This window comes from Rhea pennata, chromosome 3, assembly GCF_028389875.1.
Source record: "Rhea pennata isolate bPtePen1 chromosome 3, bPtePen1.pri, whole genome shotgun sequence".
In the NCBI taxonomy this organism is placed as follows: domain Eukaryota; kingdom Metazoa; phylum Chordata; class Aves; order Rheiformes; family Rheidae; genus Rhea; species Rhea pennata.
In genome coordinates this window covers 57,421,592-57,446,198 of record NC_084665.1, presented here as the reverse complement: position 1 = coordinate 57,446,198, position 24,607 = coordinate 57,421,592, and the positions used below count along the sequence as shown (strand labels likewise).

The 24,607-nt window shown below is 40.3% G+C and overlaps 1 protein-coding gene across 3 annotated transcripts in view; it reads right to left on the bottom strand.

Annotated features, from left to right (window-relative positions):
* Positions 1-18,073, bottom strand: part of PCMT1 (protein-L-isoaspartate (D-aspartate) O-methyltransferase) — a 41,543-nt gene extending 23,470 nt beyond the window's left edge. For 2 of the 3 annotated variants that reach the window (XR_009957931.1, XM_062572375.1), the window contains exons 1-4: positions 17,799-18,069; positions 5,296-5,400; positions 4,145-4,176; positions 1,462-1,566 (exon numbers count right to left, since the gene is read on the bottom strand). Coding sequence is in view for 2 of the 3 variants with exons in the window: in XM_062572375.1 (XP_062428359.1) it covers positions 1,462-1,566; positions 4,145-4,176; positions 5,296-5,400; positions 17,799-18,054 (498 nt within the window). In the remaining variant the exon portion in view is untranslated. Of the gene's footprint in view, positions 1-1,461; positions 1,567-4,144; positions 4,177-5,295; positions 5,401-17,798 lie in introns of all 3 variants that reach the window. The other variant, XM_062572376.1, reaches the window with a different exon arrangement.
* Between the last annotated feature and the right edge of the window lie 6,534 nt (positions 18,074-24,607).

The window sequence follows — 24,607 nt, the reverse complement described above, 5'->3', positions numbered from 1 at the left end:
TACCAAGAAGAAAAATGCAGCAGGATTTAAGAAGATCATTCATATGATGATATAAAAAGTGCACTTAACCTCTGCCAAACTGAAATGAGTTTCCTTTCTATCACATTTCTGACTTCTTTTTTAAAAAAAAACAGTTCTTCAAAGGAAAAGAAGTATAAAACTAGACAGATCACATACCTTATCTGTTTTTTTTTTCCTGGATGTTTTCATTTTTTTAATGAGAAAATAAACATAACTCTGAAAAAAGCATTAACTCTTGCAGAACGGGAATTACAATGCATGCTAGCACCTGATAATTGACTCCAAGGTTACAACAAAAATAATAGGTATAATATTGAAGAAATTACATTTTAGATTTCTGCTAAGCTGCAGTTTAACTCATTTTACTTGCAGTTTTGTTGGGTTTTTTTTTTCTTTAATCTGGTGGTTAACAAAAAGTACATCATCCAGTCCTAAACATCCTTACCTAATCTTAAACCATCCTTACCTAATCTTAAACCATCTTAAACCAAAAGTGATCTCAGACTCAGTGTCTCAGACAGTGCTTGAAAACAATAAAATTTAAATAGAAAAAGATAACATGAGAATTTATTATATTCATCACCACATTCCAAATTAACTTTTCAGACAAAAAAAAATCGACCATCAAGCTGGCAGTTTAATGAAAGTTGCCATTAGCTATAAAGCAATGATAAAAACTTGAAACGGAGAAAGGGAAACTGGTTGGTTATACGCCACTACGTAAATCAATCCAACAATACTGTGGTTACAGCCATCATAAAACAAGTTCTTTCATCTTTTTGTCCTCTTGATACAAGATTGGGTGAAAACACAGAAGGAATTCTTTCTGTGGAGGCTGAACAACCCAGAGATGATGTTACTTTGGAAAGACATAGGAAGAATATAAATTAATATCTAACTTAGAAAAAGTTGGATTTGCATTGTGTTGACCCTCCCATGATGCAGTAACAAGAAAAAAAGTGAAATTTTCAGTTCTAAGATAAATAACTTATATACATTCAATATATATTTAACCTATGGAAACAGGATTCTCCTAAGACTTGCTAAGCTGTCACCCCAGCAGAAAGACAAAGACAGCTGGTCATGTTAAGAACATTCACAGCCACACAAAATAAAGTAAAAATCATGGTTAGTCAGGACAAACACCTCCTTCCTTCAAGGTATAAAGCAGCCATTAAACATATAATCAAGAAAAAGCTTCTCATCTTGGCAGTTTCTTCATCACCACAGAATTTACTAGAGGCTTAAGTAAAAGGGTCCAGTATCAGCTATGATAGATAAGAAATAGATACTAACATCCAGGAGAATACTGTATTTCCTGTGTAATCTACTTCGGTCCACTGTAAGATGCTTGAGGTTTTTTTTTTTAAATCTTTTATTCAGAGTTATACTGCAATTTGAACAGTTCTGATGGTTGAGTAATGACACTAGATTTCTCACCATTCGTGAAAAGCATGCCGTAAGGATTCCACTTCCAGATCCTACATCAAGTGCTTTGGCTCCTTCATGTAACTGATCAGAGAGAAGTTCAAGAGCATATGCGTGCTGAGAGACAAACAGAGAGAGAGAGAGAGAAAGAAAGAAAACTTTGTAATGTTTTGAGTTTGTTTTACCTAACACATATTCATTTCTTCAATGTTTTCAGGCAATACATAGCAGAGGGTTAGTTAAGAAATTTCAGAATTATTTTTGACCGCACACACACACAAAACGAAGTTAACTATACAATACATACTTGCTGTTATTTCACTTACTCCAACTATAATCTTCTAACTGCTCAGGTTTCTAACACACACAACTTAAATGTAATTACTGGGGCAGATGCCATAAAGCAATGACACTTTTCAGGTCTGGTAGTTTTCACTATTCTGGTGGTATAGGGTCCTTAAATAATTTGGCATGTCATTATACCATACGCGTTGGAACATGCTGGCACAGATGCTAGTTATGAAGGAAGTTTGGATGGCCAGAGAAAGGGGCTATCGTAGCTAAGCTTCTTGCATTACCTGTATATTTGCTGAACCAAAGAGTAGGAAAAAGAAGTTGCGTTCTACAAAGACAGATAGGCAACAGGATTCATATACAAAAGTATAGTAGTCTAAAGACACACTTCGATGGCAGTTTTGCTTTCTTATATGCTGGACCACTATACAAACTAAGTTTATGATGCACACTAAACAATTTGTTACTTAATGTTTTACAGAAAGCCGTTCTCAAACCTTTAAGACTTAATCTATCACTGCCAGAACACAAAAATAATTACAGTATTGGTTGTTTAAGCATTTGCTATATAGGATACATTTTCTTTCTTGATTCAACACTTCATATAATACCAATGGTAAGTATAGAATCATTCAGAATATGACTTAGCTTATACGTATTTTATTGCTTAATCACAATTGCAATATTTCTCTTTATATCCTCACATGTAATCACTAACATTTTTATACTTTAAAAAATTAAATACAAATATTTAGGAATATCCTACCTCTACTAGGTAGGGTTTAACTAAAATGTCAAAAGAAGAATGCTTTCACCAACATTTTAAACCATTTCTTACTCTATATGTTTTTCACTTTTGAAACACTGCATGGCCAAAATATATGCTTCCATTCATTCTTCATATCAAATAAGACAACATAAAAATTTATGTCTGCACTACATATAGACCTACACAGGAACCAAAATCTTCCTTAATAATTTAATTAAGGCTCAGCCATGAATGCATTGGTCTCAAATCACTTTGCAAGAAACATGCATTTCAGTATGATATAATTGTGTTCCTGTCTGAAGAATTAAAGACATCACATCAATAATGCGCCACAGAAATTACTGCTATCCACTCCTAAACAATCTTTTTGTAACTTCAATACAAATCTGGGAGGAATAGCTGATACACCAGAGGGCTGTGCTGCCATTCATTCAGAGAGATCTGGACAGGCAGGAGAACTGGGCGGAGAGGAACCTCATGAAGTTCAACTAGGGCAAGTGCAGGGTCCTGCACTTTGGGAGAAATAACCCCATGTGCCGCTACAGGCTGGGGGTTGCCCTGCTGGGAAGCAGCTCTGCGGAGAAGAGTGCTGGGAGTGCTGCTGGACAACAAGCTCACCGTGAGCCAGCAATGCGCTCTTGTGGCCAGGAAGGCCAATGGTCTCCTGGGGTGCATTAGGAAGAGTGTTGCCAGCAGGTCGAGGGAGGTGATCCTGCCCCTCTACTCAGCCCTGCTGAGGCCACATCTGGAGTCCTGTGACCAGTTCTGGGCTTCCCAGTACAAGAGAGACATGGAGCTACCAGAGACACCCCAGTGTAGGCCTGTGGAGATGATTAGGGGACTGGAGCATCTCTCCTACGAGGAAAGGTTGCGAGAGCTGGGCCTGTTTAGCCTGGAGAAGAGAACGCTGAGAGGAGATCTTACCAATGCATAGAAATATCTGAAGGGAGGGTGTCAAGAGAATGGGGCCAGACTCTTTTCAGTGGTGCCCAGCAACAGGGCAAGAGACAACGGGCACAAACCATTACACAGGAAGTTTCACCCGATTAGGAGGAAGAGCTTCTTCACTGTGAGGGTGGCAGAGCCCTGGAACAGGTTGCCCAGAGAGGTTGTGGAGTCTCCTTCTCTGGAGTACAACGTGGTCTAGGTGACCTTGCTTGAGTAGTGGGATTGGACTAGATGATCTCCAGAGGTCCCTTCCAACCTCAACCAGTCTATGATTCTGTATCTTATACAGCCAGGATAATTTAGGTTGGAAGGGACCTGTGAAAACCCTGTGATCCAACCCTTTCTCAAAGCAGCGCCATCCTAAAATAGCTGCTCAAGGCCTTGTCCAGTCAGCTTCTGCATATTCCAAGAATGGAGATTCAACAATCTCTCTGGTAAACTTCTTCCAGCACTTGAGCAGCAGCAATGAAAAACTTTTTCCCTAGTATCTGCTCAGAATTTCCCTTGTTTAGTTTTACAGAAAAAACTCTGGCCCAGTCTTCTCTGTATCCACCCTTTAGGTGGTTCTCATAAGCACCACTATTAACAAATTCATCAATTTTTGGTTAAGATGAATATTTTATTTTAAGAGCATTTGGAATTTTATAAAATCACTTTCAGTAATCATGTAAGTTTAAAGCTTACCATATGGGGAGCACTGATTGTTGCTTGGAAACCTGCAAAACCAGTAAAAGGAAGAACATTGATAAAATTGTGCAGATAGGAACTTTACCATTTTTATTGATCTTGACAGTAAAAAGCAATACCTTAATTGCTGTCCTCATTCAGGATACTATACAAAAAAAGGTATTTGCTCAGTTAGATAAATACTCTACTTCGGAAGTGAGTTGAAGTAAAATTATCTACCAGTTGTACAAGCTGTGTCATGTCAACTCTGAAATGGGGGGGAAAAAGATTCTACCCTTGATCTTAGTTACAAATTCCATTTTGGCACTATACTTCCTTAGCTTTGTCAAGTACATTGGGTTTAAAAGAATAATATTACCCAGAACAATGCATTTCCTTTTTCTGTTAGTCCCTATGTAAAAACCTGGATTTGTTAGTTTCAGTTTGACATATCATGGACTAATAAAACTCCTGCAGACAATGACCTCATCTGTTTTCCAAACAGCATACATACATCTAAGAGAACACATGGAAGAACATTAATCTGTGTTTACTTCTGTGATGATGCAATTCTGCATATGTATCTTAAAAGATTTTTGAACTATCCTATCCAAATAATAAAGCCTCATTACAAATCATAATTGGACAGGGAACAGGAACATTTAATTCATTCTCCTGCCTTGGAAAGATAAAACTAAGGACGCAGGTGGGAAATAACTGCCCTATGAGCAGATCATTCCCATTTAAAAATCTTTAAAATCTATTTTTATATAAAAATCTCACGTAAGAGTTTAAGCATTCCCATACTGACTTCAACTGAGTCATTTTTTAAAGAAAGAGACCATCTCTAAAGTAAACAAACTAAAAGGAAGATTTAAGAATTTAAAAAACACCACACAAATTGCTTATGGTTTAAAGAATAGATACATCTTTATACATATTAATACCAACTAAGGAACATCAAACCACTTGAAATATCTAAGTACATTAACTGCATACCATAACAAATGGAAACTTTGTACTTAAAAGACAATAAATAAAATGATAAAGAACTAAACATGCTCCCAAATTTTAAAAATTAAACTAACATTCTTAACGTACATATGAAAAAGACAGTCACTGGTACGCAAATTAGAGCGAACACAAAGATTTTTATAAGGTGTTCTTACCTATAGACTGAGGAGAATCCATGTAAGGGTTGTATTTTGCATAGTGGCAACGGTCTGTAGCCAACATTACTTCAAATACCTTGTCTGATTTGATTATTCCATTTTCTAAAAATTAATAATAAATAAAACTGAAGACATTGTTTCACTTCTACAATGTAGAGGCATGCAAGATACAGAAATATATTCCTAAAATTATGTTACCTAACCCTTTCTAATCTCTAACCCTCACCATACCAAAATTTAAGATTTGATCTAGATCAAACAGTGCTCGAGACTGTGAACCTGGAACAAGACTTTCCTGGCAGTTACAAATGCTTTTCTGAAACATTAGAGATTGCTTTCAAAGATCAATACCCTAGAAAAAGTGATCTTCATACATTTTATATTCCTGAATACTAATTCAGTAAGACACTGGTATTAAACTAAACAACAAACATGAGGTAGTTCATATTTCTAAGAAACTACTTAAGAGACCAGAAACCGAGAAGTATACAGTGTACAAGTGTGAAGCTACAGCTTCCTTGATCAGTATTTTATTTTCAAGTTTTGCTTCTCTTCTTTTGTTGGCAAAAAAAAGGGAAAGTCCCTTTGTAAAGAAACTCACACTGAATCAAAATTCTTATGCTGGGGCAGACTGAGGGCAAAGAGTATTTGCATCAAACACTTTGAATTTTTGTTCATGTTCCAAAATAAAATGTGAATGCACATGCATGTAAAATGTCAGAAGCACTATGTAATGTAGCCATCTTTTTTTGTAACTTTTATTCATAAGCTATATATAATGACTAAACAAGTTCTGAAGGGACAATTGTAAAGAACAGAAAGCTTTGGAAAACAAACAGGAGAAAATCTAATCATTTGCATTTAAAGGAAAAAATTTAAACAGTTTTAATAATGGAATACTTCATTGAACTACTGATTTTAAGCAAGGAAGATTTCTTTGGAAATTTGTCTTTTTATTATATTTTAATTTGGGTACTTGCAAAATATAGCCCAAAATTTAGTACTATAAAAATCAGTTTGGGGAGTTTTTGTGAGATTGTCTCAACTGAAGTTACATCGGTTTTTGAACATACTACCAACAATAGCTCATGTCGAGGCCTCCGCAGAGGCTTTCTCGTCTGCCTACAATGTGTTCCTAACTACCCTTATCACTTGTGGGTTTTTGTTTGTTTTCCTCCCTACTACCTGGTATCCTAGGTTTTCACTATGCTAGATAACAGAGGCTTGACATTAGAGAGAAAAGTAACCTCAAACAATATTTTGTTTTATGTTCCAGAGACAAAGTATCAAGTAGGACTGTAATAAGAATATACTATCAATTCAAGGGAGAAGAGTGCTACTTTAAAAATATTATTTAAATTATTTATGTATCTGATAATTTCCTAAAAAACATAAACTCCTCTACATCACATTACACATATCCTGTGCTTTGACTTTGTTCAGAACTACATACTAATGTTCAAGTTAAAGGGAACACCTCTCTCTCTCTCTCCCCTTTCCTTCTATCTATACAGACAGACACACACACACACACACAAATAGTTATAGCCACTCACCAAAACACAGGTTCTGATGATATACAATAGTAAGGAAAAAAAAGTTTTTTGCCTCTACTATTTGGAATTACATATTAATTCTGGGAACTAAGCATAGAAATCCCAAATTTTATTTGTTAGCTTCTTATTAGGTGTCACCAAGAAGTACGTCTAGGTACAAGCAGGTAAGAAACATCTTCAGGAAAAATCTAGAACAGTGACTTATTCCCTGATGCTATATTGTGCAAACAGATATGTATATTCTAGACGCTACAGGGAACATCCACGCTTTCCTTTTGGGCCTTGGGGAAAAACAGGCAGAGAATAACCGGCTCAAGCTTCCAGCTGGAAGAGCAACTGCAGAACAGGCCAAGCAAGGCCCTATTGCCAGGCAGAGAATCTCCTCCAGTCTTCAGTGGGCTTCCTCTACTGTGCTGTAACTGGAAGCTTTTTACAGCCCTCTTCTTTCTTTCTCATGGCCCCTTAATCTGTTCTTTAAAAAAAAAAAAAAAAAAAAAAAAAAAACAGCCTTCCATGCCTGCTGCCACCTCTCTCATCTACTACTGTTATCTTTCTGCTTAGGGTGTCACCAAGTAAATTCATCTGTTAGCATTTATAATTTTTTTCCTGCTATTCTGCTTATATACTTTCACCCGTTCTTCCCCCCTACTTTGTTTAATCAGATTAAAAGAGCTCATTGTTTCAGCCACAGTAATTACAACCTTGCCAAATGTGGTGCTTATGCTGATGGATGAACAACCCAAAGAACGGAAAACAGTAGCTGCTAGTACTCTACAAATCCCGAGACCTTCCATTCAGCAATTACTCCTGAGATTTGCTAAATGGTGGACCATCTTTGAATAGTATCATCTTTTTCATCAATAAATAAGAAGTTGAGCAAGTTATCCAAACTCCAAGCCCCAGCAAAACCATGAGGAGAAGCTGGATCTCCTGCCTCAAGTTATGTGCTTCAATTATCCGATAATGATTCCCTCTTCATAAAAACACAGCCTCTCAACAAAGAATGTGGAATTATCTTGTTATTCCCCAGTAAATTAATTGTACTTTTCAAATTTGTTCATTGTACTGAGAACTACTCTACTGAGAAGAGTAGAGTACAAAAACTGAACTTTTAGAACACTAGTGTTATTAAGTCCTAAAGTAACAACAACAGTAAGCTTAAAGGAGGAGGTTAAGAAAAAGCAATCACGTCCTAAATAGTAAAGGCAACACAGGCATTGTAGTAATGTTTTCCAAATTGATAACAAATTGAACTTTCATTAGCCTTTTGGTTGAACAAGAGCAGCTGTAAGGTACTGGAAATCAAACGCAAGACATTTCCTTCCTCCAACAGTCAATCCCAAGATGACCAAGAGCAAATATCTTAATTTTGTCTGTAACAAATATTATCACTTTCTGAACTGCTCAGAAAACAAGTAACCCTCCCTTAAGAAAAAAAAATCCAGTAACAAAAGTTTATATTGTAAAGAAGTTATTCTAATTCCATGCTATCTCTAAATGTCCCCCAAAAAACAAGGCAATTAATAAAATGTCAATGCAAAACAGTTTCTAAATCTTAAAGGAAAGCTAGGTATGGTAGGAAAATTAAATACATTTAGCTTGACTTTTCTATGTGCACAGATCTCTCCTCCTTGGAAGTTAAGATGACTGGTTGGTTTCAAAACCCTAATAATCAGTACTGAAAACAAATCAGATATTGAACGACAAAGTGCTTACAAGCAAAGACCAATACTCAAACCCATTAGTTAGTTCAGAGTTTAAAACCACAATTAAGTTTCATTTATTAGTTATACCAGCACAACTTCTAAGCTTCAATGGGCTGAAGCTGTAAAGAAACTACTTAGAAGTAGGGCATGGCCTGCAGAGTTCAAGGGTTACTCCATACAGAGGTTGCTGCAACAATAACCTAACATAATTGGAGCATGTTTTGAAAACTCATTTTGGTCTACTTCTCTTCCACAAATAACACCTTGCAAACAGGGGGGAAAAGGGAAAGAAAGAAAAAAAAAAAAGAGCTCACATAGACATCCTTGCATTTGAAAGTGTAAACATATCACTATTGAACGTAACCAGGGAAACGGGGCAGTCGACTGTCAGAGTGCAAGAAAAGAGCCAGAACTTTCAAAGACACTATGGACTTGCATTAATCTCTGCCTTTGTTGAGAACTAAATACCGAAATATTTATCTTTCAAGAAACTGCCTACATATCAGTGATGGTATCCTGACTGTTGATCAAATAAGTTTCCAACTAACCATAAAGTGCTAGCAGTCAACTTCTACATTAATACTAGCTTCTAGATCACAAAAAGGATGTCTCATTGATCTAGTATATAATCTAGCATGCAAGCTTACTATACAAACTATAAATGGTCCTGCTGCAATGGCCTGTCACAGCTGAGAAACAGCTGCTGAGACACTTCCTGTTGCAAGCTTCACATGGACAAAATGCTCATACAGACCCAAAATCAATTTACAGTGAGATTATATTATTACCTATGCTATTCAGCTTCTTCACAGATTACTTTCCCCACAACTACTGCAAAGTACTGCATTTATGGAGATGACTTTCAATACAGCAGCAATATTTCAAATCAAAAGAGAAGTCTTAAAGTATGATGGAAAGGACAGCCCAATTTTGCAAAAGATGAAATCAAATTGATTCAAATTACTTAAGCAACTTTTCTTCCCAAATGCCTCTATTTGAATCATACAAAGTCACCAGCAACTTCCAAAAGGAAAACAGGCTGGACTAGGACTAGATACTGATTTTCAAGCAACATGAAGCTAGTTAGTATTAAGCAGCTGATCAACTGATAGATGTTTTGAAGGCTTGGGTCTTTTTGGTGGGGAGAGGAAGAAAAAAAGATGGAAAAGAAATTTATTTAGTTAATAGAATTTTATTTTAGTAATGAGCATGGAAGATTTCATTCCAACCATAAAGACAAAAACACTTTGCAGAAGAAATGATGGATCAGCATCCTGAGATCCAAAAAGGACACTGATTCCCAAATGTACAAGGCTCTTCGCACTAAAGAAAGTGTTTGCAAACTGATATTTTTTAAACTATGCATACATTTAAGTCTCTTGTGCTTTGCTGATGACTTAAGAGTATCTGCCTCAAACATTCAGCTGCAGGTCTGTTTTCACTATAACATGTCTTCTAAATATATAAAGTTCGATCAGAAGGCTGCACACAGCTAACTTCTGGAAGGATGGCTAATCAATTAGGATTCTGTAGTTCAGAGAAAGAAAGACTAGAGGACAAATGGGGAAAGTAAGGGGCCATCAGAACTAATTTTGAGTGTACAAAAAAACCAAAATCTTAGGGAATTCCCGAAGAGGCAGGAACTAAAAATGACCACCACCACCACCCCAAAAAAACAAACAAACAAAACACTATATGCTACTCAAAACAGATACATGTAAAACCATGCGGGAACCAAAAGTTGGGTTCAGTAAAACAAATGAACTAGTATTCTTCCTCAAGATACAGCTAACTACAAACTTGTCTCCTGTAATTTCACTTGCACTTTATGGAAGTATTCCCTGTGTATTTAATACTGATGAACCACACTCAGAAAGAACCTATCCAGTTGATATATCAAATATACAGATAACAGATAACAGCTCTTAATAGATAACAGGTCTATTCATTTTCATGGATCTTTAAATCTGCACATAACTAATTTAGACATATTTAACCATAGCTATATTGTTCCCTTGTATTGTAGGCTAACACTGCAAAGTAGGTATTAACTATTTTTCTCCTGCAGGGATGGGGAGGGGAAAGACATGCTAGCTCTTTGCTTACTGCAATAAAGATGCACACTGCAGGGCTAAAGTAGTCCCTAATACTATCACATTCATTTAAATGGTCGTATCAGTTTAAATTAGATCTGTATCAGTAGCTGAGTGTGCATGAAAAAGTGAAGCGATGCCAAGACCGGGTTCAGCCTGCAATTACACAGACTGCATTTTCCAATAAACTGTAAAGGCCTCAGTAAAGATGAGGAAGACTTTACCTCTGAGCAGTAGCAGCACATCTTGATCACTCTATGTTTGAAGGGAATGAGCTTCACTTATAGATAACATGGGAAGTCGAAACCAAAGAGTTCAATACAAGGTGGTGACAACCATCAATAGTAATAAAATTCTGTTGCAGATGTTAAGATAAACGTATCTGAATAGGATAAATAGATAAAGAACTCTCCTCACAATAGATAAAGAACTCTCCTCACAATAAGGCTTGAGGCAACACTGTTCAGTTATCGTTACGAAACCTTTAAAGAAAGGTAGATGTTCCACATTTTATACCTCACAGAACAGATTCCACGCATCAGTTTTGTCAGTCTGTTTCCAGAAAAAGGCAATACTGTCAAAAACAGTAGCTAGACCACACTGGCTGCCTGTGACGATGAAAGTGGATTCATTAAAACAGGCACTAGTACTATGCAAAAGCTGAGCGATACAGAAGACAGTTATTCTGCTATAGAACAGCAAAAAATGAGCCCAAACTTCAGGGCATCCAAGTATGTTTCTCTAGGCTGAGTCAACTAGTCCCCTAATGAAAAAGTCCCGTCTTAAATTTCCTCTGAAGCTTTGCCTATTGTCCTGTGGCAACTCCATTAGAATGGAGATCCACCAAAGCTGACACTCCTAAAAACCATGAGAGCCAACTCCACTGTTAACATCAATGAGCACTGCTATCTCCAGGAATGTGCCAAGCTAAAAAGATACAATTCTGTAAATATTATTTTGATTTATGAAGTTTTAACAAATGTACAAAATGAGATACAAAACAACATTTAAAGCTGTTGCGCTAGTAGTAATCAGGAAGGACTTTTAAAGTTACCACAGTTCTATAGGATTTTTTTTTTTTTTTTTTTTTTTTTTAGTTCTTGTCGGTACAAACATTTAGATCTATTTTGTGTTCAAGACCAATATTGTAGCATTTGGAATCTGAAGTCTCAAAATATAACTCAAGTCAATCAGTTCAGGAGGGATGTCCTTCCAAAAATTTACTGGCCTCAAGTTCTGAAAAAGTTTGCTGTTTTTGCCAAAATTTGATAATGTTAGTTTTATTCAAATCAAAACAAAAAGCATTACATGAGGTTAATTGTATTAAGCAGTCTAAAGAAAAATTTTTAACTTATAAAAATTAAAAAACACTAACAGACATAACTGATGTATTGTATTTGCAGACACAGCATTCAGAATGACACCAACATTTTGCAGTTTCTTCCCAAGCTTACAAACAGCTCTCAGTAAGCTTTTTATACAACAACAGGGTAAAATAAACAGTAGTATTAAAAGAAAAGCGTGGAGCTATACCGAAACTAAAACATACCATCTTCCCACTTTTTAACATGCTCACAAGCAATGGTAGACATCTGTATGGGGCAGATCTGCAAAATTATTTTCATCCTACCATGGACTGTCAGGCAGCTTCATACTACCAGAAAAATAGCGTTATGCCATTAACCACAACCAGACACAAAAAAAGTTATTTTCAATCAAGTAAAAGAAAGAAACATTTTTAATTAAGATGACTGATTCAAAAAAGTAATATTTTAAGCAGTCAGAAACATATTCCCTTGTTTTGAATAACTGAAACTTTGGACTTCGCTTCACTGAATTTTGGAATTGTTTTAGGAGAAAAATTATTTTTGAGTATGTTTTTATCATTACATTGACATCTTGATAACATTCTGGGAAAAAAATAGGTATGTCAATAACAGAACCAGTTAAGAATATAGTCCTAACTTACATATAGATAAAACACGATACCCTTTTGCAATCTATTTTATATTTTTGTTAACATTTCTTACTTTCTGGAACGTTAAATTGGCTTTATTTACTTGAAGACCATCTTCTTGGAAGGTCAAGTAGAAATTTCTTCAAAACATTTGACTGGTATAGGCATGTCACTAACAAAAAATTAAATCACTAACAAAAAAAGATCTCATGACAACACAAAGTCAATTCTTTGAATTATTTACTAACAAAATCAAAACTATTAATATTCAGAAAATAGCATTATTCTAGGCTTCACATCTATGCTTCATGAGCCATTAACCAATTCTAACAAATCTTAAATATTCCTAGAAGTAATGTATCAGTAAATGTGTTCATTTTTTATTTAAAAAAATGGTTCAATTTTCAATTGTTTCATTATCGTGCCATGAGTTACAATGGTCAGTCACTCAAACCTCAAGACAACATACGTGTTAAAGAAGTCTGTTCACTGAATGCAGGCAACAGGCAGCATCATTGTTTGTACAGTACAAGTATTAAAATTGAATTCTTAAGGTTTTGTTTTGTTTTTCGTTTTCAATTGCTGTTCCTTCTTCATTGTCATCCACATTATATTATTTCCCCTAGAGCACCATTAGTCTGTTGTAGAAGAGAACTGGATAACCCAAGGGAAATGACATGGCAGAAAAAGTATTAAGTTCAGTTCTTGCTGAATCAAGCTTAGGCTCAGTGAGGCCAAACCGAATGCCTTTATGTTCACGGTAGTTAGTAAAAACAGATCTGTCCTCAGCAACTAGAAAACTCAATTCTGCAGCAAATGTGCAGACTCTGTGTTGATAAGTCTTCACTACAATGAAACTTGCCAAGGAATACAATGTGATTTTTAATTATTTATTTTATTATCTGAATAATAAAACCCTCAGAGAAATATCTTTAACATATCTAAGAACATAATTCTCAAATTCTCAAAGCCTGATGATATTTTAATAAATATTTATTCAAAACTCCATTCACACTGAGAAAAAAAGAAACAAAATCTGTCTTTCAAGTGAGCTATTAACTTCTACGGAATTTGAGATACCTTGTAAACGACAGTTTACCAACATTCATGATACAAGCCTATCAGATGGGGTGGGGGGATGGACAGTGGCAGGAAACAAGCCCAAGGATGGCTGACAGCACTAGGCAGCACTTTAGTGGCAATCAAGTTAATTCACTTTCAACCTTGACAATGCGGATTTGAAAGCATATATGCATGGTTATGACACCAGTGGCACAACATGATCAGAGAAACAGGCAAAGAATGATTCTCTTATGGTGGCATATCCTATTGACTGTAGGAGAGAGGTGTGATAATGAAACTTAATTAACTTCGACAGATTGTGAATTGGAAAGGGACCGGTTCTGCAGGTGCGTGGGAAAAAAAAAAAAAAAAAGATTTCTAAGATCAGAATGTGAAGTAACAGAATATGACAAGAGCCCAAATATGAAAGACAGAAAATTAAAATGAACCAATAGTGAATTCAAGACAATAGTGGATATCATCAGCTTAAGAGGGGAGGCACAGAGGAAGTGAGATAGTGAATTAGAATCCAAAGGTCTTCAAACAGCAAGGTAATAGTAAATAAATCACCAATTACTTAGTCTTTTCCTTTTTTCTCAGCATCTCTATATGCTAGGCTCATCACAAAAAGAACTAATACTCACAGTTTTGCATTTAAACACAACTGAATATTTCACTGTCAAGTATTATTTGTAGCCCTCTAGTAACCTGCAGTTAGATAATAGAAAAGAGTTTTCTAGAAATGCTGCCAGCTCAAAGATTTTTGTTTTAATTTTTTAGGGGGGAAAAGGTGCGCAAGCTTGAAGACACATATTTCAAGTATTTTCAGTTAGAAAAAAAGCAATGATTCAAATAATTACTCTACAAAGGTGAAAAATAAAATTTTAAAATTGCTCTAACACTGGAAGAATAGAATATTGAGTAAAAAAAGCAATTTTTTTTAAAGGAGAACTAGTTTCAAAAGATACTGAAAAACAAAGCAGCTGAACATCTTGAGGAAATAGCATGTTTAAGGATAGCATTTTCATTGTGAAGAAAAAAGCGTTAACGTTTAAAGCAACTTTATGTCACAAATTCTACATCTGCGATGCCTCAAACTAATGGTGCAAAAACATGTTTATACAACACTGAGAAGACAGCTTAAAAAACTCAAAATGCCACACTACATTCTTCAGTCTCTTGTTTCTAAGAACGCACTGAAAAATATGCAGGTTTCCAGGGGCTTCTTCATTAGTTTGCACCTTTTAAAGGCATGAAAACAAAGACAAGGCTTGTAAGGAGCAGCTGCCTAAGTCAGCGTGCAAACACACATGAGCAGTTAGCACTGCTCTAACACAGTGACTGTAACCATCACAGGACAAGCTATTTCCACAGTTAACTGCACGTATGCCAATATAACTTCATGAAAGTAGAATACTTTATTGCCACAAGATAGAAGCATTAATAACTGTCACTAACAACTTCTAATAAAAAAAAATAATTTTTACAGTTCTGTACAGCAGTTTTCCATTGATGTTTTTATTTAAAAGCAAAACTAGTTTAAGAAGTTCCCATTTTTCCCAGCCCACTTACGCCTATACCAAAGTTAACTACTTTTCTAACAACACAACTGCTTACTGATTTTGAGAGGTTTAAAGACAAATTTTTTTTTTTTTTTGAATGTAGAGTGAGGAGAAAACAACCCAGTCTTACAACACACCCTCCCTCAAAAGCTCTTCTCTCAGTATAATGAGCAAAGGGACAACTTGTGGCATAAGGACAGGTGCAAGAACCTCTCAGCTAGGCTTCACTATGGAAAAAAACATATTGTGTCACTACATTGTCAGTTGTTTCCTTTATTTATTTCTGAAAGTTACGCAAATTAGTCACACACTAAACCACACACTACGTTACTAAATTACACATTAAAACAACATCAAATTAACCTAACCATACTAGACATAAGAATATCAGTCAAAAAGGCTGTAGAGCTGTTTAGCTCTTTTTAAAGCAACAAGTCAAATGCATTGAAGGATCTATTGAAAACGAACTCTCTAAAGCATTTTAGTCTTTTTGTAGCCAATGATTTTTTTAAGATTGTTAAGAATATATCTCTAAGAGAACCATGTATCAAATAAAATGGTAGTTTCTTCTATTTTTTGCTAACTACAGCAACACGTTATCACTTTACCTGGAAAAGTTTTACATAAAACTTCTGGTCTTAATGCTCCAACTGCTGTGCACCAATAAAGCCCCACACCATCACTGTACTCCCACTTACGTCAACAAAATAGCAATCAGCAACACAATCTTGCTGCAAGACCAAAAGCATCTATGCCTTTAGAATATTTTATTTCCAATTCACCTTCACTGTCACTCAAAATACTTAGGATTATATAGGCAAAATAAGGGGAAAATTTATAGCCTGCAATTTTCCTGGTAATTACCATCACTTAGTATTTTGAGACTGAAATATTTGAACTTCCAGTTTACTTTTCTCCTTAAATACAGGATGCTATTTGCAAACAAGTTTGCAAAGCCCTAAACAGCCTCCATACGTTGAAATGCACTGTCATTGTTTTCTTCAGTAAAGGAATCAGTTTTGCATCCAGGTTCCCAGAGCTGTAAACAATTCTGGGCAACAATCACTTTTCTGGTATATTTTGAAGCTTGAAATTCATTGTTTACATCAGAAAGGTTTCCCCTGCACTGTAAGAAGACTTACGCCAGAGTTTCCATAGAAGAGTATCTCCAGCCCTTAACTAGAAAAATTATCCTTTTCTAAAAAGGTAATTTTGACAGTGAAAGCAAAAATCATTTCAGCATATATTGTTCTGCTGCATGGAAGAGTTATCCATGATGGCAAAACAAAAATACTGGAAAACCTCACAAGATTAGAGGATCTAAGGCAAGCAGACTGGAGAAAACAGCCAAGATGATTTTCCTCTATCTCAGGAATAGTGAGGAGGCCAGACAGGTAAAGGTGTCTGCAGCCTTGCAGCATCAGTAGAATAAGAGATAACTGCTATAACACCATCTCCAAGTCTACATTCTTTTACATCTATGACTGTGGATTTGAGGGAAGAAGAGGAAAGACTCTTCTAGCAGCATTGAAGAAAGGGACACTACATGTGTATCTAATACATACTAATCAGGGACTAACAGGAGAAAATGATAGAACCCCACAAGAGGAAAGAAGTACCTTTATCACCGTGTCCTCTCAGCTTGGATCACATGTAAACAAATGATCCTGCATCCTCCCTTAGACCACAAGTGACTATACAGCCCAGCAGCGAAGAGCAGCCATACAACACCTTCCACGTTCAGCACGGGGACAGCACAAACCTTGGATAAAGGCAAGGGATGCCGAGTCCCAGGCAGTCGCTGGAAAGCTTGGGGACAGCATGCGCCTGCCACTCTCCCTTTCCGGCGGCCCAACTCTTACGAGAGGAGCGACTCGGGACTGGAGCCAGGGCAGTGCTCCACATTTCACGTGCGGACACGCTGTTGTCATCACACACCCCCTTCGCCCCAGCAAAAGGGACTTCTTTGCTTATCAGCCTTCTCGGCGGGCTTCGCAGACCAGGCGAGCCCCCGCTGCCCCTGGCAGGAGCCTGAACGCCCGACGGGCGCCCGCCGCGCCCGCTGATACCACGGAGCCGGCGAGGACGCCGCGGACAGGGAGCCCGGGGCGCGCTCCCGCCGCGGCCCCGCCTCAGCTCGCACACGGCGGTTACGGGCAGGCGGCGGCGGGAACGGGGCGGGGGGAGGCGGCCGGCTGACAACAGCCGCCGCCGCACGGCGCTTCCCCTTCGGGACTGCCGTCGGCGCCGCCCCTCCCGCCGCATCTCCTCCCGCAACAACAGCCCCGGCCGGCGCTGCGCCAGCGGCCGCCGCCCTGCGCCCGCCTGCGGGACGGGACCCGCAGGGACACGCCGGCGCACACACCCCCCGGCCGGGCGCCGCCTTCGCCTCCTCCCCCCGCCGGCGCCGCTCCCTGACAGTTGGCGGCTCGGCTCGCGCCGCGGGAATGCGAACTGCGTGTGCCCGAGCGGCCGGTAACGGTCACGGCGCGGCGGCGGGCGGCGGGGCAAGGAGCCGCGCCCGCCCCCCCCGCCGCCCGCGCCGCGCCGCGCCGCAGACTCACTGCGGAGGTTGTGGATGAGCTCGGAGTGGCTGGCGCCTCCCGACTTCCAGGCCATCGCTAGACACACTCTGCGGAGCAGGTAGAGAGCCGCCTTCAGCGCCGCGACTGCGCACAGCAGCTTCCCCAGGAAGGACACAACCTCCAGCGCCGACACAGGCGCCGCCTCCTCGCCTCCGCCCCCCCCCGCCGCCGCTGCGGCTGCCGCGCGCCCGCCGGAGGGAGGGGCCACGCGCCCACCGCCCCGCGCGCCCGACATTCTCCGGCCAGCGCCAACGCCAGCGCCGCCGGACCGCGCGGCCCCCTCCCGCGCATGCGCGCCCGGGGCGCCCGGGAGGGGGCTCGGGCCGGGGCGGGGGGAGGCGCGCGGGGACGGTTGTTCGGCCCGGCGGGAGCAGCGGCTGCCTGGCGGAGGCCGGCGGCGCTTGGGGCTTTGAACGCAGCCCGCGTGAGGGCCTCCTTCTCTTTCCCTGCGGCCTGTGGGTAGGGACGTCTCTGTGGAGACGGGAGGTGGCGGGGAGCGCTGCGGGCGGGCGGCTCGCCTAGCTGTCAGGCTCGCTCGGGGCCGCTGCTTCGTTGTGAGGTCTACTCCCCCCCCCCCCCCGCCCCCGCATGCTGTTTAAGCACCCAGCGCTTGCGAAGCAAACTGGTCGGAGGGGCCTTGTTTTCCCTTACGGTCCCAGCACCTGATGGTACACGGCCGTACTTAGCTCCGCAGCGCTTTGCGAAGTCATCTGCGCGGCGCTGGGGATGTGGAAGGGCTACGTGACTTGCCCAAGGTCATGGAGTACGCGGGGAGACAAGGCACTCGCTTCCGCAGCATCTCTCCGAACCCTGCTTCCCCATCTGAGGCCTGCTGCCTCCTCACAGTTTTAGACTGCGGTACTAGTTGCGTGGGTTTAGTAGCTACTCTTAGGTGTTTTGGTTGCTTTTATGCTTGAAGTGAGAGTTCGGCTTTTTTTCCTGTGTCTGAAAAACATTCATTGCTGCAGCCCAGGGCGTGCAGGGGCTTAAGAGTAAAAATGAATTTTCAGACGTGTTTGTTAATTAGCTTAAGAGTCCAGCTAACGAGTGCCCGAGCTGTTAAACCGCCTGCCCGCCCCCAGTTTTGCCGCGCTGCGGGCTGGAGGGGACGGGCGCTTGGCACACGCCGCCTTCCGTTGCCACTCGGCCGGGCGGCGGCCGCGCCCCGTTGCCACGGCGCCAGCGGGGCGGGGCTGGCCTCGCGCGGCGCGGCCGTTGCGGCGGAGCCAATGGTGTGCGGCGCGCGGCGCTTCGTTTGCATGGAGCGCGCCTATTGGCCCGGGTGAGCCCGGCGGCGGGCAGCGGTACGTGCTGGGGGCCGCCATTGGCTGGAGCGCAGGGCGGGGCGAGCCGCTCCCCGCCCGCGCTGCCCATCCGGGCCAGCTCGGGAAGCAGGTCACTGCGAAGCGGGTCTGCTGGCGTGTCTCGGGTTCGTTTCTGGGGAATTTTACATTAACTACGGAAATATGCCGACAGGCGGTCTTAATTTTACCCTGTGCTGATGTCACGAGAAGGGTAGAGAGAAAAAAAAACACGTTAAGGAGTCGGTTTCAACTACTCTGGAGCCTCAAAGGGTGACATCCCTTCGTAACTGCACGGTTACTGCCCGGTGTCACAGGAGGGTGGGAGGAAAAGTGCCGGGGTGCCCTGCTTTCTGTGATGGAGTGAGATTATTTTTGCTTCATTCTCATATTCTGAACTTTCAGGGATCCTAATACTTGTCTGAGGATTTCCTTACAGTATTATTGGGGGCTTTTTAAATGCTGTTTACTGATTATACTAAAAAAAGATTTTTTTAATTTTATTTTTAATGTGCCTTTTTAATACAATTGTGCAAAAACGGATAACTGATAGTGACTGCAGGGGGAGAGGGAGATGAAAAGGTTTTTGTAGACTGGTAGAGAAAAGAAGATGTGATTGAAAACCTGGAAAATAACACTGCAAATGAGAAGGGATGGAATGTTATGGGAATTTGCTCCTGCATTTGTGGCTAAATACTATCTTACGTGACTGTTGAAGATCTATTACTAGGTAGTATTGTTATCTACAACAAAGTATAATTTTCATTGGTTTTATTATGTATTGAAATAAGATACTTTTCAGAAATAAGGGAGTTATTTTAAACAGATTTTACTAAAACCTATTGTAGAACAATGTACATTTTCCATTTCTAAAACACATGTTAAAATTCCTTTTTAAAGGAGTCTAGATCATAAGGTCAGTAACTTAGAAATCAATAAATGCTAATCTGACAGTTTCTGTACAGCCTTTACTCCATCCCAATGCGTGCACAAAATGTGATAGTAATCTTAAGGGGAAAAGTAGTACATCTTCATCTTCCTACAAGTTGTATTGCAGAAAAGAATTAATCTCATATAGTCAAGTGAGCATTGCTAAATTCTTTAATGCTTAGTTTTGCCACCAATTTTTATTTTAGCCAATGTGATTTTATTGGTCTTAAGGGAAAGAAGAAAAAATCCGTTGTTACAGACAATTCCAGAGACCCTATTGTCACTGCTGGGACTCCTGCATTAATGCCCCCTTCTGGTCTCTGTGAATGAACTTTCTGAGGCAGTCACACATCTGAGACTGCAATTTTGCAGTGCTTCCTCTCTTAAGCAGATGCAACACTATAGTTGCATCTTCTACCTATTACCAGACAACAGTGTCCCATCTTCCCTTTTGAAACATGGGATTAGTCAGGCATAACTTTAAAACTCTGGCCATATCAATATAGTATGAAACATTAGAGAAAAAATAGTATTTCAAGCTATCTGTATGCACACTTAAGATTCATCTCATAGATTTGGGGAAATTTCCACTCAATTTCTTTCATGATTTTCATACAAGAAAAATCCATTGATACTATCATAGTGAGCCCCAGGCTCTCAGTATTCATTCAGTTTATCTTCCAAATAATGTTTTCCCCGTTCTGTTTCCCCAACTCAAGAAAATTCCGTTTTAGAATCGGTTCCTGTATTCAGTCCCATTACTGTACAGTTACAGCCATAACTGTGATACTTCATGTCTTGGGTAAGATCTTCAGCAAAACTCTAAAACTCTCCTGTAAAATAAGAAATGAGTCAAGGTACCTGCCCAGGCTACCTAAACTCTATCCCCAGTGACTCACAGTAGCCAAAGCAAACTATTTACAGCATTCCAAGCATATGTAGCTGATGCTGAGCATGGACGTTTCAGCTGAAACAGCTTGGTAGAGCTGTAGTAGAGATTTCAAGCAATCTGGGAAGGCAAATGCAAGGCATTTTAAGCATAAAAAAAATCAGCTTCTCCACTTGATACTGGGGTGGAAAAAGGGCAAGGGTATCTTGTAAAATCCGAAATAGCAAATGGCTGAGCTGCACTTGCGTTAAGTTATCTGAGCAGTAAGATACAGGAGTCTTCTTACCAAAGAGACTGTAGGAGGGAGTGAATATCATCTTTAGGAATAATGATAAGCAAAATTCTAGCATACAGATGATATAATGTGCTTATGTTGAATATTACCATCAAATTTTCTGATTTTTTTTGGTTGAATATTGTTTATAGGGGTTAATGAACACCTAGAAAATTATGCAATTAGTGTGCTCTCATGGCCAGATAAAAATAACACAGCTTATATCATTTTAGTGAAGGAGAGTGAAAACAAGATATCCTCTAACAGGTATAAATTCAAAGATTATATCGCTCTTTAAAGATATTCCTGAGGGCTGCTGTAATGCAAATGTCTTCTCTGGTACAAGTCCAACTTTAGGGCAACTGTGGCTTCCTTGGATGTGTCCAAATTATATCATGCTTAGGATGCTCCCTGCAGTACCTATGTCCTTCAGCTCTCAAGAGTCTCTTGGCCCTCTAATGCTCTCTTTGGCCTTACCTCAGCTGCACAGGTACAGCCCTTTCACCTGCCACAAGGCAGATAATGGGTTCCAGGAGTCAATCACAGACAAATGTAGATTTGTCACTAAGGAGGGGAAGCAGCATAATGGTCTCAGCAGGAGCCAGTCAGCCACCTTGTTTGGGGAATCATGGGTCCAGCGTCACAGACAGTAAGAGATATGTCTCAGCCACCCACCGATATATTGAGAGTGTGGCCAGGTTTCTGGAGGTTGCCCTCCTGTTACAGTGGCTTCTGAATACAGCTGTGTACCTAGTAATGGGATTACATCTTTCTCCAGAAGACTAAGAGCTGCTAAATTCAACATTTAAGAACACATGCAGCCTCATATACCACTATAGAAGACACAGATAATATCTTCTGTGTGAGAACCCATCCTGGGAGGTGTGATTCTGTTCCAACTGCTCTCCACACATATGCTTCATCTCATGATTGTTAGTGTCAGTGAAGGGAATAAGGTGGAGGTGGAAATCTGCTTTTCCAGCTCTCCCCCAATCTAGACCAAATATGGCAGCTGTCCCATGCATATACCAGGTCCCATCTACAGGCTTCCCAGACATCTCCCATCTGGTTCTTCTAATCCTGCAGAGAGATGCCCCGTTGCATTCTGTATTCTCCATCCATTTTCTCCCACACACGATTTGGGTTCCACGAGAGGCAACTGGCCCCACCATGTACAGAGGTCTCCCTCTGGGATCCAGGGGGCTAGGAAAGAAGTAAGTCATGGAGTTAAAGGAATTCCCAAAGGGCAGCAAATACAGAGAACAAGCAGACATTGTAAAAACACACACACACAAATACTTCATTGTTTTAAATGCAAAAGGCATTTTCTGTTGCCAGATGCAAGCAAGCTGCATTACTCTCACATAGAGAGGCTGCTGGCAAGAAATGAGTTGGCCCATACTTAAAAGCGTTCCAGGGATACTTACCCCACTGGAAGACCAAAACACAAGAGAAAACATACAAATTGACATACAAATTTACATACAAATTGACTCTTCTTACCAGGTCCAGCTCAAATTAGGATTAAGCTTGTCACAGAGCACAGAGAAGGAAAAACCCACATGTGTTTGCTAAGAACATGCAGAATAGCACAGCAGCTTTCAAACCAAATGTACCATTGGCTGCCTATTGGCTATGTTCTTGGCAGGACTATTCAGAGAAAGGCAAGAACACAAGCATGAGCCTTCCAAAATGAAGTCTGGGGTGTCTTGGATGGTTAACCAGGCACATGTGAAAGAAATGGTGTTTGGCTCTGCAGGTTTCCAGGAGCTTTAGGACAAGTCAATTTGCCTTAAAGGGACCTGAGAAACTGAAGTACAGCAATAGTATCAGGATGCATCCATTTGTGCAGTAAATAAACATGATGGTCACTAGCTCTTTCTGCACTGTAACCCCAAGGCCATGAGTCCAATTTTTAACTTATTAAAAACATGTCCAGTATGATAATGCTCTAAAAGAACACAAAGATTATGTGCTATAATAGAAGACAAACTCAAATTTGAAAAGCTGTTTTCTGGCTATCAGTAGTTCTGTGAAACCTCTCTATCTACTCTTATGCCCAGCATTTCTTGTTCAAGCCGGTCTGAGTGCCTTGGTTCCCGATGCCCACTGCCAATTGCAGGTATTGATTCTTCCGTAAGTACAGCCATCTTCATAGACTCTCCAGCGCTGTGGATGTTGGTCTAAAAGAACTGGTGTGTGGACTGGCCTATAAGGGAAGAGGCATAGGAATGCTAACAGCCAAAGCAGGCAATCACTTAATTGTTTTAATGTGGTGATTCCACTAATTTTAAGCACACAGCAAATCTCATATCTCTTCTTCCATCCATTCACCCACATCTCAATCCCTTAGCTGTATTTATGTATATTTATATATAAAACCCTCCTTGCTACTATTTTGGTTTCGTCCCTCCCTCCCACTATGTGAACCTATTAGAATTTTAAAATTCTTTGAATGTGAAAAGCGTATGAAACACTGGTCATCATTGCCTAATCCCATCTGCTTCTGTACATACATATCAGAAGCAGACATTTCTTCATGCATTAAGCATTTTCACAGTTGTGTCCCAAACCACACACTAATCGTCTTCTACACCTACACTCATTTCTCTCCATGCCTCTGTTCTGTTTTTAACTTAATCACTCCCCTTCATCTTATCTCCTTTCCTACAATCTCAAGCAAGCCTGGTGTGTACCTTCATTTTGTTTCCATTTCATATTACATCTAGGATTTTCTGAACTCTGCATCCCTCTCTCCTCAACTCCAGCAGGGAGGTGAGAAGGACTCAGGCACTTCAGTGTCCCTTGGTGCTTGGGAGCAGCAGGCATGGGGTTGCTTCGTGAGGGAAGAGGAGCCCAGAGCTGAGGATGACAATGCCACACCGCAGGGCGCAGTGCCACAGCATCTGAGCAAGGCAAGCAGAGCAGGGTTGGGGGCAGTCATGGTTCTGCCAGCACACAGACAAGTCAGGCCTGAGGCTCAAATCAAGCCAGTCATCAAGTAACGGACACAGGTGCACAGACCGCTCGGTCCAGAAGCAGGTGCCCCAGCTCAGGTGGGGGTCCCAGGTGGGGCTGGTCAGGGCAAGCCGGGCCATGGATACACTCAGGGCCCTGGCACTCTGCTGTATCTCTGTCCTGCAGTATCCTGCATATCAGCTGTGCTTGCTCAACAGATTGAACTGGGCACAACTCTAGGAGTTGTGACTAGCAATAAATACAGTGTCTCTAAATAGCTTTCTTAAAATATTGCGAAATGATAATTGGAGCAAAGTAGATTAGAAGAAAACAGCATCTTCAGAAGGGGCATAATTAGGTTTATCCTGCCCTTGTACAGACACTAATCTAGTAAGTCCCTTCATTCCCAGGCTCCCTAACCTCTGGCAGAGAGGTA